This window comes from Streptopelia decaocto (genome assembly GCF_964273445.1).
Source record: "Streptopelia decaocto genome assembly, chromosome: 3".
Lineage (NCBI taxonomy): Eukaryota > Metazoa > Chordata > Aves > Columbiformes > Columbidae > Streptopelia > Streptopelia decaocto.
Window position 1 is genome coordinate 41,500,934 of NC_138656.1, and position 17,105 is coordinate 41,518,038.

At 35.2% G+C, this 17,105-nt stretch overlaps 1 protein-coding gene across 1 annotated transcript in view; it reads right to left on the bottom strand.

Moving 5' to 3' along the window:
- Positions 1–17,105, bottom strand: part of RYR2 (ryanodine receptor 2) — a gene marked incomplete at its 5' end in the record, with an annotated part of 392,755 nt that overhangs the window by 131,385 nt on the left and 244,265 nt on the right. The window contains 10 exons of the mRNA XM_082048672.1: positions 2,200–2,305; positions 2,413–2,613; positions 3,600–4,401; positions 5,440–5,666; positions 6,333–6,419; positions 6,683–6,842; positions 7,501–7,661; positions 8,538–8,652; positions 9,595–9,947; positions 10,857–11,065. Of these exons, the coding sequence (XP_081904798.1) occupies positions 2,200–2,305; positions 2,413–2,613; positions 3,600–4,401; positions 5,440–5,666; positions 6,333–6,419; positions 6,683–6,842; positions 7,501–7,661; positions 8,538–8,652; positions 9,595–9,947; positions 10,857–11,065 (2,421 nt within the window). The remainder of the gene's footprint in view (positions 1–2,199; positions 2,306–2,412; positions 2,614–3,599; positions 4,402–5,439; positions 5,667–6,332; positions 6,420–6,682; positions 6,843–7,500; positions 7,662–8,537; positions 8,653–9,594; positions 9,948–10,856; positions 11,066–17,105) is intronic.

Sequence of the window (17,105 nt, forward strand, 5' to 3'; positions counted from 1 at the left end):
TTAATTAATAGTAAAGATACTGAAATGGTTTATTAATTAGAACACAGAGACGCTCTGAAATTACTCAAATGAAATATCTGTTTTCCCAGAGTTATGCTGTTTCCTGAGCTCTAGTTGTACTTTTCTGATTTGCAAACCTTCAATATAATTGTCTCTCAATCATTTCACAAGATGTGAATCCCCAGATGGTGGCTGGCTAATCAACCAACTATAGGATGCAGGGTGTGTAATTGTTCTATGTTTTTTGCAACAGTCATATTTTGAATACACAGAGTAATTAATTCTGCTCTACTGTAATGCATCCTCTGACCCACAAAATTAATTTTATACTTGTAGATTATGCAAATTAGCATTTCAACATAAAGAAAAGAAAAATAATGACAAAACTAGACCAGGTAATTTGGAGAGTGATGATGATAAAATCAGAAAAATCAAAAAGGAAAATAAAGCCTCTTCTCCTTTCAAATGTTATTTCTTCATTCTTTATTTCATTTTTTTATTCCTGTCAACTGTCAGTTTACTTTGAATTTTCCTTTTTCTTTTCCTTTTTTAAAATTTAAAATAAAAATATTTTATTTGAAGTGTCCTTCATCAAGTTTGTGGATGGTACAAACTGGGAGGAGCAGAAAACGCACTCAAGGGCAGGAAGCTCAACAGGGTAGAGGAACAGGTTGATACAATACTCGAAGTTCAGCAAGGACAATTGCAAAGTTTTGCAATTTGGACAGATCAATTCCATGACAATACAGGCTGTGCATGAACCAGTTAAAAAAAATATCTTCACAAAAAGAACTCTGGGCATCCTGTTGGATAGCAAGCTAGACACCGGTCAGCAGTGCACTCTAACAGCAAGGAGAGCTAAAAATATCCTGTATTACCAGAAACACAATCACTAGCTCAAGGCAAGTCATTGGCACTCATGAGATGACATCTGGAATACTATTAATACATTTAGTTTTGGGTTACCCAAGGCAAGAAAAACATTGAAAAGCTAGAGAGTATCCAACAATGGCTATCAAGATGATTGGTGGCTGGACCACTTGTCCTGTAAGGAGAGGATGAAGGAACTGGGTTTGTCAGCCTGCAGAACAGAAGCTTTTTGGTGGACCTAATAGCAGTCCACCAAAACTGACAATATTAATATTTTAAGGTAGTGAATTAATTAAACATATTATTTCCAGTTAAACTGGGATCAATAAGGAATGCAACTCAGGAGGAAAAGTGCAGAGATTCTTCTGTTCAAAGCTCCTTCCTTGACCAGAGTATTAGTTTAAAAAAATATTATTGCACATCCCTGCATTAGCTGCTTCTAGCTATTGGGATGCAATGGGAAAGTTCAGCTGTTTGTCTGCTCATGCTGTCAGCTACGTGTCTCTTTTACTTATTTTTTTTGAACAGTGTACTGAAGTAAAGAGAAGGAATGAGAATCCTTGAAACAGGAAAACAAGAGTCCTCAATGCAAAATTTAAATAAGCACATGTTCCAAACAAAACTATTCTATAACTGAATGTACAGTATTTGTGGACTTGAGCTCGACGTTTCAAATACACATTGTAGCACTTTTTTTTTAAATGGAATTTTTGTGTTTAAATTTTTCCTATACTTCACATTTTAATATGACATAGAATTTGGGTTTTGTTAACTAAAGTGAAGAAATCAAAACCACAGGAATTCAACTGCTCCTTTTGATTATTAGTCTATTTCAACAGATAACAAATTTCCAAATCTTCATTTCACATCTGAGAAGAATCAGCCACTAATATTCTATTATACTGTGGTTAACGTGCCATAGTCAACTTGGTACATTAAAGATGATACCAACATATGCAAGGAAGTGCAAGGAAAGGGGATAGGGCAGTGGAACTCCTTAAATAATAAAGTGAGCTATAGCATTATCCAATACATAAAGCCCAAAGAAATTCCCATAAAGTTGTATGTGTAAAAAAAAAAAAAAACAAAAAAACAAACTCTTCCCTCATGAAGCAAAATATGATGCATTGCTTTCCAGTTTGATGAGGATAAAAAACATTTCATTGGGTTTGAAGACAAGCTGAATATCTTTATTGCATATTATGTATAACTGATATAGCGCTATGTATAGACTGCTTGGTTGGTGTTTCTTAGGTAAAATTATTTACAAAAATTGTTTCTAAAGCTAATATAATTTAAAAAGTAAAATTAGTCAGTAATAAGACTTACCACAGTGTGTCATTAGGTCTTCATGGAAATCCAAGAGTTGATCCCGAATTTCTTCAGGGCAAGGACAATCATTCTTATCATCTTTAAAGTTCAGCAGCATGTTAATCTTAAACAATACAAAGGATAGGCAAATGATACTGATCTCCAAAAGGAAAAACTTTGAAACCAAAAAGAACTCTGCCATAAATAGAGCACAACAATTTTAAGCTGTACCTGCTCCTGAGGTGGGGATCGAAATTCTTTTGTTTTTCTAGCTGTCAGGGCAGCAGACATGTTCAAGGCCTGCATCACTTCATTGTACCGGAAGCGTTGATTTTCTTGAAGCTTGGCCACAAAATCATCTGAAAATGCTACAATGGCTTCTATTCGGTGTCGTACTTGGCAATCACACAAGTACTGGAGTAGATGACACATCTGAGAAAACAGTACCATAAGAGAAAGAAGAGTCAGCAAGCTAAGAAGTATCTGTGTATTAGGAAAATAAGGATGGATTCCTCACAGTAGCAGTTCCTATCAAGTGAAGTAACTGATATCTTTAATGCTTTCATTCACTATATGGGAAGTAATCCTACACCAGGAATACCTGGCATCTGCAAGAGTTTTATGTGTCTCAGACACATAAAATCAGAGAGGAAATCAGATACTTACAGAACAAGGTGGTTCCAGTTGGACTCGATGTGCGAGCACTAAAGCCGTGTCTGCAGGGAGGGCAGATCTTGGGCATGCTTGCCTTGGTTTTTGGTTTTTTGGGGTTTTTTGGTTTGTGGGTTTTTTTTTTTAATTATTATTATTTTTTATTATTATTTTTATTATTTTCTTTTTCTTTTCCCCAGGACTGCAGTTTGCATACTCTCGGTATTACCAAACTCTGCATGTCTTCATACAGATTGTGAGGCTGGCGGCGGTGATTGCGTTTGCAGCAGATGGAAATAAATGACAGGCCGACCCATTTCCTAATGTTTATTTTAACCTTGTGCCCAGAAATGGCGATAGTTTTCCATGAGGAAAACTGCTGAGCCCTGTCATAGAATGTGCTTAAGTCTGAGACACATATGTGTCTCAGACACATAAAATGTAAGACTTCTATTAAAGTTAAAAGAGAACGGATCTACTCCTTGCTTTTAGGGAATTTCTTTTCTGTCCGGATCCATAAAGATGAAGAATTCCCTGTTAATGTCATTGAGAAAGTAATTCTATTTAATGAAACAACAGTTGTTTGATCTATGGTGAACAAGTTTATGTCATCAGGAAGATAATAAATCTTGCTGTTTCCTCTAAGGAAATTACTTTTTTTATTTAACTAACACCAAAATGCTGTATTCCTTGAAACAAAAATTACCAAGTGAAGAAAAAGATCTGTGGAGAAATGGGAACAACCACTATCATAGCCGTATTGTTACCTGTAATTTAACAGGTTCTGGAAGTTTCATCTGAAGGAGTCCTTCCTTTGGCACTTGCTCCCTTCTGGTTTCCTCCTCTCCTTCTTCTGACTTGAGCTCGTCTGAACTCAGCTCCTTCTCTGAGAAATCAGCTTCATCCTCCTGGCTCATTGCCTCCTTGAAAACCCGGGGCTCAATCAACTGCAAAATGTGTTTCAGATCCCCATTGTGGAAGATTCCCATAATTAGCAGGGTATAAAAGAGCTTAATGAGAGGGACAAACAGGAATTCTGTAGAACCTCCAACTGGGTCTCTGACATGGAGGCTGCCCTCCTGAACAGCTTCAGTCAGCATCTCTATGGTTTTGGCCTTTAAGATTTCCAGAGGAAATTCAGGACTGAACTGAAAGCATTCACTGCTAATGCTAACAAAACTCGGAGAGGAGAACTGCATTCTTGGCCTTAATGAAGTGCTAAGTCCTATACCAGGGAGGCCATGTTTTTTGTTTTCATCAGGAAACAAAGTAATACTCTTGGTCTCATCTGTCATTGGAACTATAAATTCATTATTCATCATTAACCTGGCAGTTGCATAGGTATTGAGATGGATGTCAATGAGTAAGTCATAATATCCTGCGCGTAATAATCCTGGCATATATTTGTTCTCAATAGCATACAGGAGCTGAGATTCATCCACATGGCTACACATAGCATGGGCCACTCGGTTGTTGCCTAAAGCACAAACAGCTGAATACAATCGGAGGGTATGGTAGTGAAATTTCAGCAATTCTTCCTGTTCTGTCAGCTCTAAAATATCAATTGTTCTGCAGAGAAAAAAACAACACAGTAAATTCCATGTCAGTGCACAACCTCATTTAAGTGAAGGAATTAAAAATTCTCCCTAAGGATAACATTGGTACACTATCAGTTCTAGGGATGGACTTTTTCCACATTTCAGCTTTCATGTGAGAAACACTGTCAACCTAAGAATCAAGGGCTAAGAATAAAATTGAACCAGGAATTTAGTCAAGTGAAGTTTAATGCAAGAGTTAAGTTATGGTTGGATTCGATGACCCTCAGGGCCTCTTCCAGCCAAAATGATTCTATGATTCTAAGTCGCTGCTGAAGTACAACTTCCATTACTTTCAGTGGGGAAAGACCAAAATTATTTACTTAACACAGAATACTTCTTCATACTACAAACAAGAATTTGCATAACTGAAAATGAAGGTTTTAAGGCTAGCATACATTGAGATATTTATATTTTTATTGTTTTTAAATCTGTGGTTGCAAAATGGTTACAGACTAACAAGTTCATCTGCAGAGGGTTCAGCAGCAAGGTTTTTTGTTTAGAATTCTTACCTAATTTTTTAGTAATTTTATTTTCAGTTTTGGCACTGGTAAAACACTGAGACATTTGGATAACAAGGAAATCAAAAAGTTACATTTCTTCAATTGTTTAAAATAAATTTAGGAAAATTAAAGTAATGGAAAAATTAAATTGGTTACAAGTCTTTAGAAATCTCCACAAAAAAAAAAAAAAAAACTGTGCCTATCTTATGGATTATATTTAATAATTTATAAACACACTTCATTTCATTTTCATTCAAAACCTATCTATACTATTAAAGAGTTTAGAGAGTAACTAGGAGAGGTTGGAAATGCAACAAAAGGAGGCAGATTTTAAAGCATTGAAAAATATGATTAATTTTTAATATTAGCTAAATCAAAACACACTGCCTTTATTTACATGTGCTATAAATACAGAGAAGACCTTGGGCTTTTCTCATAGAAATTTTATTATATGTCTAGCTTCATAATTCCAACCTAGCTCTGTTATACTCCAACACACAAACATTGACCTGTTTTCTTCAGGAATATGAAGGGCCATGAACTGCAAAGGATTCAGGCACTGTATCATCCAGCCTTGACGTTCACTGATCCGAGACACATCAACCTTCAAGAAGTGGTTTGGCACTCTGCTCCAAAGCACATGAGTCAGAAATTGGACATGGAGACGTGGAGGACATTGAGAGACTGGGTTTTTGTGTTCGCTTTTGAATAAGCCAGCAGATAATGGCATTACATTCTGGAAAATTCCAACAGAAGTGACAATCAGTTTCATCATCTTTACCAAACAATGAATATATGATATTTTTCAATAAATATATTCAACATACAGTACAGTACAATACAGTGAAAGAGGAAATTAACAGTTTCAGTAGTTTGTAAAGCCAGATGGGAGCTGTTGGCAGATTAGCAGCAAGACAGCATTGTTCAAAACAGATTTTTAAAAACAGCTAAACTTTCAGTAGAAACTTGAATGTGTGGTCTTGGACTACAGATATGAACTCCACTCTTATTTGAAGCTCTTGATTTCTTAGACATCCACGTATGCAACACAAGGAAGTAAATTTCAGTCATCCATGCTCTATTTGTAGAAAAAGAGATTTGCCTTACTGACCCCAGTGATTCTGTTTCATCATGAAGGATAAGATTCAGAAAATTGTGGAGCTTTGCAATATCTTCTGTCAATTCTAATCAGTTACAACCCTTCTTAACCAATATACTGTATTTTAAATACATGAAGTATTTAAAACTGAGTTAAGAATAAAAATAGCAATACTGTAAACTTTTGGAATAATAAAGTGTGCCCAATACTAAGAGTGCATTGCAGGCAACTAATGAAAAAAAAAAAAGTTTATTTGATATGCTATATTAGTACTAAATCTGCACAAACCCAAGCATTTTTTACCTTTATTCTTCCCAGTTCAAATTGGAAAACATTAGGGCTTGTAGCTTGAGCAAATACAGCAGGAAATAACTTCGTACTGGGTTCAACCTAAATCAATGATGCACAAATATATAACCAATAAAGACAGCAAAACACTATTATACATTAAAAACCCCCTAAATCTGTATTGATAGTCAATAAATGCAAGCCTTTGAATAAAACCCTAGAAAATCCAAATAGCAAGAAAAAAAATTACTGTCATAATAGCAACAATTACTTTTTTTCCTATCTTGTACAAAAATTTCTAAGATCCAGTCTGAGGATTCAATTTTCCCCCTTCTTACTGGAAGACATCACAAAAAATTACTCACCTGATAATACGTGCCCAGTTCTTTGCCATTAGCTGTGAACGTCAGCAGGCCACTGGCAGCATCAACCAAGCAACCAATCTCCAGACCATTATTATTACGTCCTTGTCCAGGGCTCATGGTCTCTCCTGCGCACACCATATAGCAGTTGCTGCGTTTTATACTGAATGTTCAAAAGACAAATTTATTTATGGATGGTGTGTAAACTTTATGTAGTGGACTAAGAATAACTTTGTATTGTTGCAACCAACATGGCCTTGTGGCTGAAAACAGCAGATCCCACCATAACCAATGCCAAAATTCAGTGAAATCTAGACTTCATAATTGAAAGAATAAGAACTGAAGATGACAAAATATGAACAAGCTCAAATCTTTTGTAAAATTCCAAGAGACAAAACAGACTCCAGAAGTTAGGGTTTTAAATCTTTAAATGTTAAGCATAGCACAAAGCTTCTGGCATGGATCACAAGCTGAAGTGCTGAGAGGAGCTGTTGTTACCCTGCTCAAAACCAAAAACTTAAAAAAATACTACCAGTTATTTTGCTCTACTTTGTAGCAGTTCAGAAGCCAATATTTGCAGGAACATTGTCTGAAACTACATAGAAAAGATGTACTATTTTACTTTCAGTGCCTACTGATTTAATCCAACAATTACTCCACTGTTTCTTCATAAGAAGAGGAGAGAACAAGTTATAATTTTTCCTATTACTTTTTTTTTCATCAACCCAATTACATTAAATGGGGTAGACTTACAGTGTATAAGTTGCTAGTTGCTGTTATGAGTATAAAATATATATCTTTTTGAGAAAATCGTAACCAACCTCTCATGAACCTTCCCTTTTTCATCTCCCAGAGTAACTGTGACAGTACGCACTCTGTCCAAGTCAAAGCTTGTATCATACTGGTGAAAGTCAGATGTAATCCAGCCCACCCAGACGTTAGCAGGTTCTTGACCAGGAAATATCCTCACTGAATAATAGTACTGTCAATAAAAAATGTCAGTAAATGTTAGTATTTGGTTTCCAGCATATCAGTTTGTTTCAGAATTAATTTGTTGCACTAAATCTGAAAATATGTCATCTTTTCAATAGTAGCATGGGCTTCTTCAAGTGCAATTCATAAGCAAAGCAACAAAGGAATATACGCAAAAATCAAAATATAGCCAACGGAATATGTATATTAAAACAAAAAAAGGGAAAAGATTAAAGATGTTGCTTATGCACTTGTACGGTAGGCTTCTGCATCACAGCATTGCAGGCTATTTTTGTACCTCAGCTACAATTTTGGTACTGAAGGTGACTCAATTTCTAGTATCTAATTTCTTTTAGAAAGAGAATACATCCAAAAGGAAGCATTTTCTTCCTTAGAACATTGAGGAGTGAGTGCTTATGCAGCTGATCTTGTCAGAGAAAGATGCACAAAACCTGCACAAAACTTTCCCTGGGAATTCCATGAAATACATGCTGAACAAAATTAATACAGATGTTTTCAAATGGTCCTGAACATTGACCTATTAGTTTAATGCACTTTTTCATATTTATTTCATTATCTAGAATTATTTATTCTTCTTCTTTTATGCCTCTTTTATGTTTGGTGTTATCAACAGCAGTTTTAAAAGTGGATTCAATTAATGTATGGCTTTCCATGTTGAAATTGGTTTAGACTGACAATGAAGTCAAAACCAAAGGAACATAGCAGTCTAAACTTCAGTAGCAAAGGACTACCAGACACATTTAAATTAAAAAATGTGCCTGAAAATTACAGTTTCTGAAACTTTTACAAGCAAAAAAATGTAGTTATTAATTAAAAAAAAAAAAAAAAAGCAAATGGCTAAAATAGCAATTCTGTGTTACAATACCGTGGAAGTTTGCATCAAATAATCATAGTCATCCCTATCATCTGCTAGTACATCCTCAGTAAGCCGTGCAGAGTGACTCATGCTATAATCTGGCTTTGTCCTCCTGAGCATAAACCTGTAATAAAATAAGTAAATCATATTGATACATTATCCCTAAATAGATGATATTTATTATGCTAGCCCTAAATAAATTTATTACTTCCATGTAAATTAAAACAAAATAAGTTCTTCAGAAAAGAGCACTTAAATGAATTTTGAGGTTAACATATATATTCAAAAGTTACTTGGAAACTAAACTCACATAACTTAAAAAACTATCAGGCTGTTAAGCACCTTTTCACTTTGGAAGAGCATGGAACCTTAAATGACCTTCATGCATTCAAAAATACCATCCATATGCCCTGATTTGTTCCTGCAATTGAAATATTTACCAAACCAACTTTGGTAAAGAAGAGCAGAAAAGGAATGGAAAGCAACAGTGATATTGTCCAGGTAATGGCCCAGCATTTGCATCTCCACAGCCTCACGAAGTTAGGTGTTTTGCTCCTGATTCCATAAGAAAAAATCAGGGAGAATGAATGTGCTAACTAGAGAATATTCTTACGATTATTTGGTTCACTGAGTGAGATAAGAAGCTAATACACAGTTCTAGACAAAGATTATCTAACACCTTCATCTATTTGAAAGCCATGTGAAAAAAACATTCCCTGTCACTTTGAAGATCAATTTCAGTCAGAATGGATCTCCACGGTTTTAGAGTGCACTTCAGGTGACGATCACGAAAGCCTTTACAATAAAGCAAATGATAGGTTCCTAACAGCTTCAAAAATGTTCTCAGTTTTCTGCTCAATTTTAATCTATATGCTGCATATAATGTAATTTATTCAGATGAAGGTTAACTGTCCCAACTCCTGTGTTATATTGAAATTTAGGGCAGAAATAGGGAAAAATCTTTGCAGATCTGATGGGCATTTTCTTCTACTATTCAGGAAATGGAAGGGGAAGGAGGGGAGGAAAAAAAAAAAAAAAAAAAAAAAAAAAAAGAAGTGCTACTAACCTTTGTTTAAGACGAGAAGGCTTTTCTTGAACATAATCTTTATGGTTGTTTAACTCTGGTTTTGTCGCATCTTTTTCTCTTTCTGTCCGGTCAGGAACTAGATGACCATGAGCAGTTTTCATTAGAACCTCAAAATCAGAATCAGCATCATAATCCTCCAAGTCATTCTTTGGGCCAAAAAGACCGGAGCCTGGTAACCCTCCTGCAGCTGATCTGGAGAACACCTCAGCACATTCAATGGGCATGCTTAATCGAAAAAACATGACGTCTGTTTTACTGTTCTGTGAACCAAAGGACTTCTGTGTGACCTTCAGGCAGGGGCAGCTGTCTATGGTGCCATCAATTCTCATCACCTATCAAATGTAAAGATACAATTGTTTTGAAGCTGATGCTTTTTCCCCCCATGTAAATATTCAACTTATATTTAACTTATAAGCATCCATGATGTGCAAAACTTTCAACAGTATGCTGTCCATGGTCTAATGTATTGTACTCATGTGCTGCTATTTTAAGGGGAAATAAATACTGTAAGGACTTGAAATCTTTGTTGTTCCATTGTTAAACAGAAAAACAAAACCACTCACATAGGGAATGACCTTTCTCATCCTAAATCTTTGCAACATAAATCAAATCCTTCCTAAAACAACACAAACCAACTAATATAAATTGTACAGGCACATGTGCAAACATACAAATTACTTCTTAAATGCTACAGTGTGATACACATCAGCTGAAAAAGATTTATTGTTTCATCAGTTTTAGAAGGATTTCATGGTAGACTTACAGGGCACAAACTTAGTTCAATCAAGATGCACAACTGATTGGGACATAAGTGTTGATGCAATTGGCTAATAACTATTTATTAAAATCAAAATCAATTATTTATGGAAAAAATCACAAAGTGTGTGCACCAGAACACATGGTATCTGTTATGTAGAAATGTCCTGTTTCTGGAAGTTGTTTACAAACATAGTTCTCACTGCACAAGGAGCTCCTAATGAGGACATATTGTAGAATTTGTATCTGAGAATCTCATGGTTACACACACGAGAGATTTCACAGATAAATAAATACTATCAACCAAATTATTACATAATTTGCAACTGCATTGGATGTGAAAAATTTGTAACAGGTGCAAGGTTCTTCAAGAACTGGGTCAACATACCACATTAAAAACCTTGTCTAGAAGTGCAAAAGTAGAAACATAATTCAAACATATTCATGGAAGAAGTGTCTAGAAACATTTTAATAGGATCACAAACCTCAATATGTTCATGATTTTGTGGCACTGGTAGAAACTGAGGGAGTCTTTTACTCAGCCAAATGGTGATGTCTCTATTTGTATTAACAGCAAAGGGCTCATACCCTTCCTGTAAGCCACAGATAGTGAAATATTTTAGAGTGCTGACATCTTTTCCAAAGTTCATTCTTCCCACTTGAGATGGTCCCAGGCTGCACACAGGTAGAAATCCTTAAAACAAGATGAAAGAAAATGTGGGTTGTTCATCATGAAAACCAGAGAACTGCTCTCTTCCACAACCCAAACAAAAATCATTTGGAAAAAAAAATAAAACAAAACAAAAAAATCACCACAGTACAAATGCCGGCAGCACATCACCTCTTGCATGTCACCAAGTACTGTATTTCAAATATCATTCTGAAAAAAAACAAAACCACCTCTCTAATAGCAATGCATCTTTTCATGCAACACCCAATTTACTTCACGGAAATGTAGGTGTACTTCAAGGAGTCTGACAATCAGCTCCTGGTTAATCTCTCTGCTAAGCTGGTAGGGTGTTGTCAGTTTTAGTCCAAGTCTTACTATTTTTTACATTCCTCCTAAGATTCCATTAGTCATGGTGTTTTGAGAGAACCTCAAAAATTACTTCAAAAGTAATATAGTGCTTGTCCATGTAACTATAACTGTGAAAAAAAATTACAAATAGGAACCAAGTGCATGCTGTAGAATAAGAAAGAAAGAAAGAAAGAAAGAAAGAAAGAAAGAAAGAAAGAAAGAAAGAAAGAAAGAAAGAAAGAAAGAAAGACAGACCTTTATAACACTTTTTTTCTCAGGATAATGAGAAATGACAATATGGTACTGCAGCTTCATGAAACTTAGAGTAGTTGGGTTTTCAGCTGAGTTTTTTGTTTTTACTTTTGAATCACTTCCACATTTGTATTCATCTGCTCTCTTACTGTTTCGCTAGTACAGGGAACTCACTTTTGACTCCTTTGCACTTAAAAAAAAAAAAACTTTTTTGGTTTTGGTTTTGTTTTTTTCTCAGTTTCAGCATCACAGTCTAAAAAATCTAAGAAAAATCTCTTATTTCTTCTGTTCCTTTTCATGCTGATTTTGAATTTCCACAGCTACAAACTGCTTTGAAGACTTGACTTAGCTATTAACAAAATGTTTTCTCTTGTATCAGCAAGAAAGATGAAGCTCTGTTCAATGATTCTGCTTCAAGTGAATGTACCAGGTATTGAAGGGCATAAGGGCAAAACACAACTGGTTCCTCACTTCTCCTTAGGCTGCCTAGATAAAAAAGGGCAGAATATCTGTTCATTATAAATTATTTAGAGACAAAAGCAAACTCCAGAGCACCATTTACAGCAATGACTTGCTCACCAGATATAATATCAGCCTTCACCTTTTGAAGATTTTTATATAGATATCCCAGATTGGTTATCATGTGTATGTGTATTAGGAACAATATATTTAAGACAAACACTATCAGTTGTAAATTCAAGTCAGATTTTTAACTTCACATCAAGCTCTTAAACCACACGGCATTAACTTCTCAGATAACACAGACAACGTGATTTATGTCCATTCTGCCAGTGCAACTCCAATGACAGATAATAATAAAGAGTATTTTCCAGCACTAAATGAAACAAAATCATATTATACAACACATAACTAGGAAAGTTGTAATTGCATACATGGATATATGCTACAGTAAAGCCCAGCAGCTCTAGTAGGAAGTTTGTTTCAGACTTGTTCCTGGGCTCCCTGATGAGTTAAAGGAATCCATAAGCTGTTGCAAAAGATTTTAACGAAACCAAAAATCAAAATTCTGTTTTCATTAACAAATCTCAGCTCATCACTCAAGAATAGTAACAACTTTTTCTGGACTTCAAGATGTTTGAGAATGGCTTTATACAGAAACAATTGTGACAGCATAAATCCTCACAATATTAACCAAAAATGACATAAGTGATCCTATAAATCTCATAGATATCTGCAGCCTAAACCATGTTCTTTGTCTGTATCTGTCTGAATCACTTCACCATTTAATTTCCAGTTCTTATTGATGTAAAACTTTTTCAGATATTTTCGGGATGTATGCCATACACATTTAGGATCTTACGAAGAGGTTTGCTTTCCACATCTCAAAAAAGATATAATAGATCCGAAAACGGCAAAAACAAATGAAACTGATTTCTTAACAGCAGCAATTAAAGAAATCAGGATACTTCAGCCTCAAAAAAAAAAAAAAAAAAGGGGGGGGGGGGGGGTATGATACATACGACCATTCTGAGTGGCATAAAGAACAGTAAATGATTTTTCAATGTCTTTTAAAATATAAATTATGATCAAAGAAATTGTTTGGTAGAAAGGGAGGAACTTCCTTATATACCTCATAGTAATCCTGTGGAATTCTCCATCACATAGTATCATGGATGCTAAAAGCTCACATTGATTGAAAAAGCATTTCAACACATTCAGGTGAGAAAGGAAAAAAAAACCACTACATGTCATGTTTGCTTCAGAAAGCTCCTGAACCAGAAATCACTGGAGGCTCAGTGAGTGTATTACCATCTGCTTATCCTGTTCTGACATGTATCCACAGGTATTTCCTATCCACTGCTGCTGAAAACAGTGACCCAACTAAACTTGTGGCACAAACATTTATCATAGAAAACAGAGAAGAACAAAAGCTTAAAAAAAAGATTGTGTTCAAAGACAAAGAGGTGTAAACTGATCAGTTGTGAATGTGTCGTATATATAAACATAATAAATAAATATATAGATAGATATGAACAATTGCTTTATGTTTCTGCACAGGTCAAATATTTCATGAAAGGAAGTAGCAAGCTCTGTCTCTGGCACCTTGAGAATTAACACATAGCCAGCTCATCTTTATTACAGTCTTCAAATCAAATGGGAAATAATTGGTTTACAAAACAAACAAACAAAAAAAAGCAATAGCCACTGATGTTATCAGCAGAATTCATTAAGTATACATTATAGAAAAAGATGATCGGAAAAGTAGATGGAGTCTAAAATCCAAGAAAATATGATAAACTCTATTCATTAAGACTGAGATCTGTACATGACATAGAACTAAATCAAACAGGAATATTAAAAATATGTAAAATAGTCAAAATATTATTAATCTTTACCCTTCCTAAACAGAATGTACATAAACTGTTAATTTTTCTACCTATGCATTTTCCTGTGGTCTCAGAAAAAAAAGATCTCTCAGATTGCTTCATGTCTAAGAATGAATCTAATATTTTACACACCAACACAACTAAAATGTAAATAAGTATTTACAATATTCCCTGAAAGAAAACAAACCAACCCAGAACAAAATTCCTACACGAGTAAAACCCTCATTGATGTTTTACCTCGATCTAGTATCTTCCATCAACCTTGTAACTGTAGCCAATGTGAAATCAAGATGACAATCTCTCTCACCAATACATATTCCAGTAATGCCAGAACAGTACTGTACATGTAGGTAACTCCTGCAAGTAATCATAATTCTATGGTAACTGTTGCTCTGTATGAATGGAATATAAATACCAGTTCCAGTCCTAACCATGGAAGTACTAGTTCAGCCTCTGGTGAAATTCTGCTCTGATTTGTATAGCTGTCATTAAGGTGTTTCAGGGCTCTTCCATATCTCCTAACGGTATGGCACCTCATTTTATATGGAGTGTGCTGGTAAGGCAGTGACATGTCTTGCTACGGAATGAAAATTAACTTACAATACCCTTCTCTAAATAGGTATCCAGCTGTTTTAGATGTGATATCTCACAGATCTTATGTAGCCCTTGCATGCTGCAGGCTACATAAAAAGATGATTTACCTGTGACCTGGCTCTTAATCTCCTAGTGCATAACTAGGCTGTGGAGCAAAACTTTCATTTTACTGTATAAAATAGCAAAACAAATAAAAAGACTTTAGCTTTACTACCAGAAAAGTCACCTTCTAGCATTGTCTGTCACACTTGGCAAAAGCATAGGACAGCAACAATTTTTAAAATGTTCTCTGCTTTCGAGAACACAAGATGAACCTCCTGACCCAATTTGTCAAACACACTCCACAAACAGTTGATGCTCACATACATCACGCATTGACAAAACAAAATTTGGTTTCCACAGTGTACTTGTCCATATCTACAGTGTGAAATTTCTCTTACACAAATGCATAATAATATGCAATTATGTTTAATAATTTTAGTACTGTGACGGTATCTCACAAACAAATTAGTCTGCTGTAATCTCAAGAGCTCCTTTTGTAGTTAGTACAACCTAAGATGCAGCACATGAGCCTTATTAGTGAGCTGGCAGCGCACCATATTCCCTTTTAACTGTTACTAAGTAATTAAAACTACAGAACTGATTTATTGTCAGACTGCATCCTTCAAAGTAGGATGCTGGGCTCTGCCTAGAATAATTTTTCTAAAGCAAAAGGTCTGTTTCTGCAGCAGCATATGGCATGCACACAATTCACTGGTAGAAGTTATCTGCAGAAAGTTCTCAATGCTCTCAAACAAGAGTCATCAATAAAACCAAACTGAAGCCAGCCTACCAAAACATGAAAGCTCTATAGAAGTCATATTTAATTTGTGTATTTCATATATGTTTGTATATACACATACATACAAATGCCCCACCTCCGCAGCCCCTTGAAATGTATATGACATACCTATACTATTTACAAATATTGATCTGGAGTTATTAAATCTGAGAGCAATTCACATGTTCCTTTGAAAACAGAAGACCTTATTTCAAAGGCAAACTCTTTTCTACAAACACAACACTAGAAGAACTGAATGTGAATTAAAAGGATATTGTGAAAAATCTGAGATCCTTGGCACTGACATTAAGTCTTTGACATGGTTACCAAGGCCTTCGGGCTCCTTGTCAAACCAGGAACTACTTCAGCAGTTTCACACTCAACACAGACCTGTTTAAATCTGAAGCTGCATCTAGAAACAAGTACCATGAAAACTACATCACTGTGATTTCATCAACTTTGCAATCAAAATAGTGATCCAATAGGCTACCCTCAGAATTTCATGGAATTCCAGTTTCTCTCAGAATCTGTCACTCCTCAGTGGGATTATACTGCCTAGTAACAGGAAAACCACTGTAATTTAATGGCACCAGGATGGCACTAACAGTAAGCCAATTCACACATCCCTTTCCCTCATGTAATCACAGTACCTAAGAAAATCAGAAGGCAGTAAAGTAACAGCCATGAGTCAAGAAAATTGGTGGCAATTATCTGATTTTAAATTAAATCGAATTATTCTTAATTCCTATGGCATGGCAAAAGAAGGGAAAACAATTCTCCCAAAATGCTCCTGAAAGTAAAATACTCTGAAATCCAGCTGAAAATAAAATGGTTAAAATTCAAGCAGGGAACTGCCTAATTAGGAGTTATAAGATTAATATTTCCCATGGGAATAGGGATCCGTAACCCAAAAGTATCATTTGCAGCTTTTATTGTTCAAAAAATTTAACTTTATCTCTCAGACAGATATATTTTTTAACAGATACACAATATATATGACAGGATGTATGTATCTACGATAATTGAAAAGCAAAGATTAAAGCCTAAAATATTTTTTTTACATTACCACAGTTCAGAAATTTTAGGCAGTTATCTACAATAATGTAATTTCTTACCCTTTTATGTATGCATTTGCACACAACTAAGTAATTAAATTTATAAACAAAAATACTCTTGTGGTATAAAATCAATCTGGCACCTGACGCAACCTCACAATCCTTGCTGTATTTTGCAATCTCATAAGCTACGGCTTCACGGTAAACTAAAACCTGCTTGTGGGCTCTTAAAGCTGCACCAAGAACACTACAACAACAGGCACAAAACTCAATCTGCTGGTTTTAAATGAAGTAAAAAGTTTCCAAGGCTAACTTTGTCCCAGCTGGCTTTATCCTGGATCAGGTCTCATCTCCCCTCCAGAGCTAAAGCAAAACCTTAAAGCTGGCTTAAACTCCTTGCCATATGTTCTCATTAATTTGACAGAAATTTGGTAGTAATTTGATACTTGAACAAAATAAAATGGCAGTGGGTTGGACTAGATGATCTTCAAAGGTCCCTTTAAACCCAAGCCATTCTATGATTCATTCTATGATTCTGTTATACCATGTGATGGTATGCTGCAGTGTGGATGAAATGTTAAATATCATGAATTCGCAACTCCAGATACATCCCTGCAAAAAGTCAAAAGGTCTGATAACAAAAGATG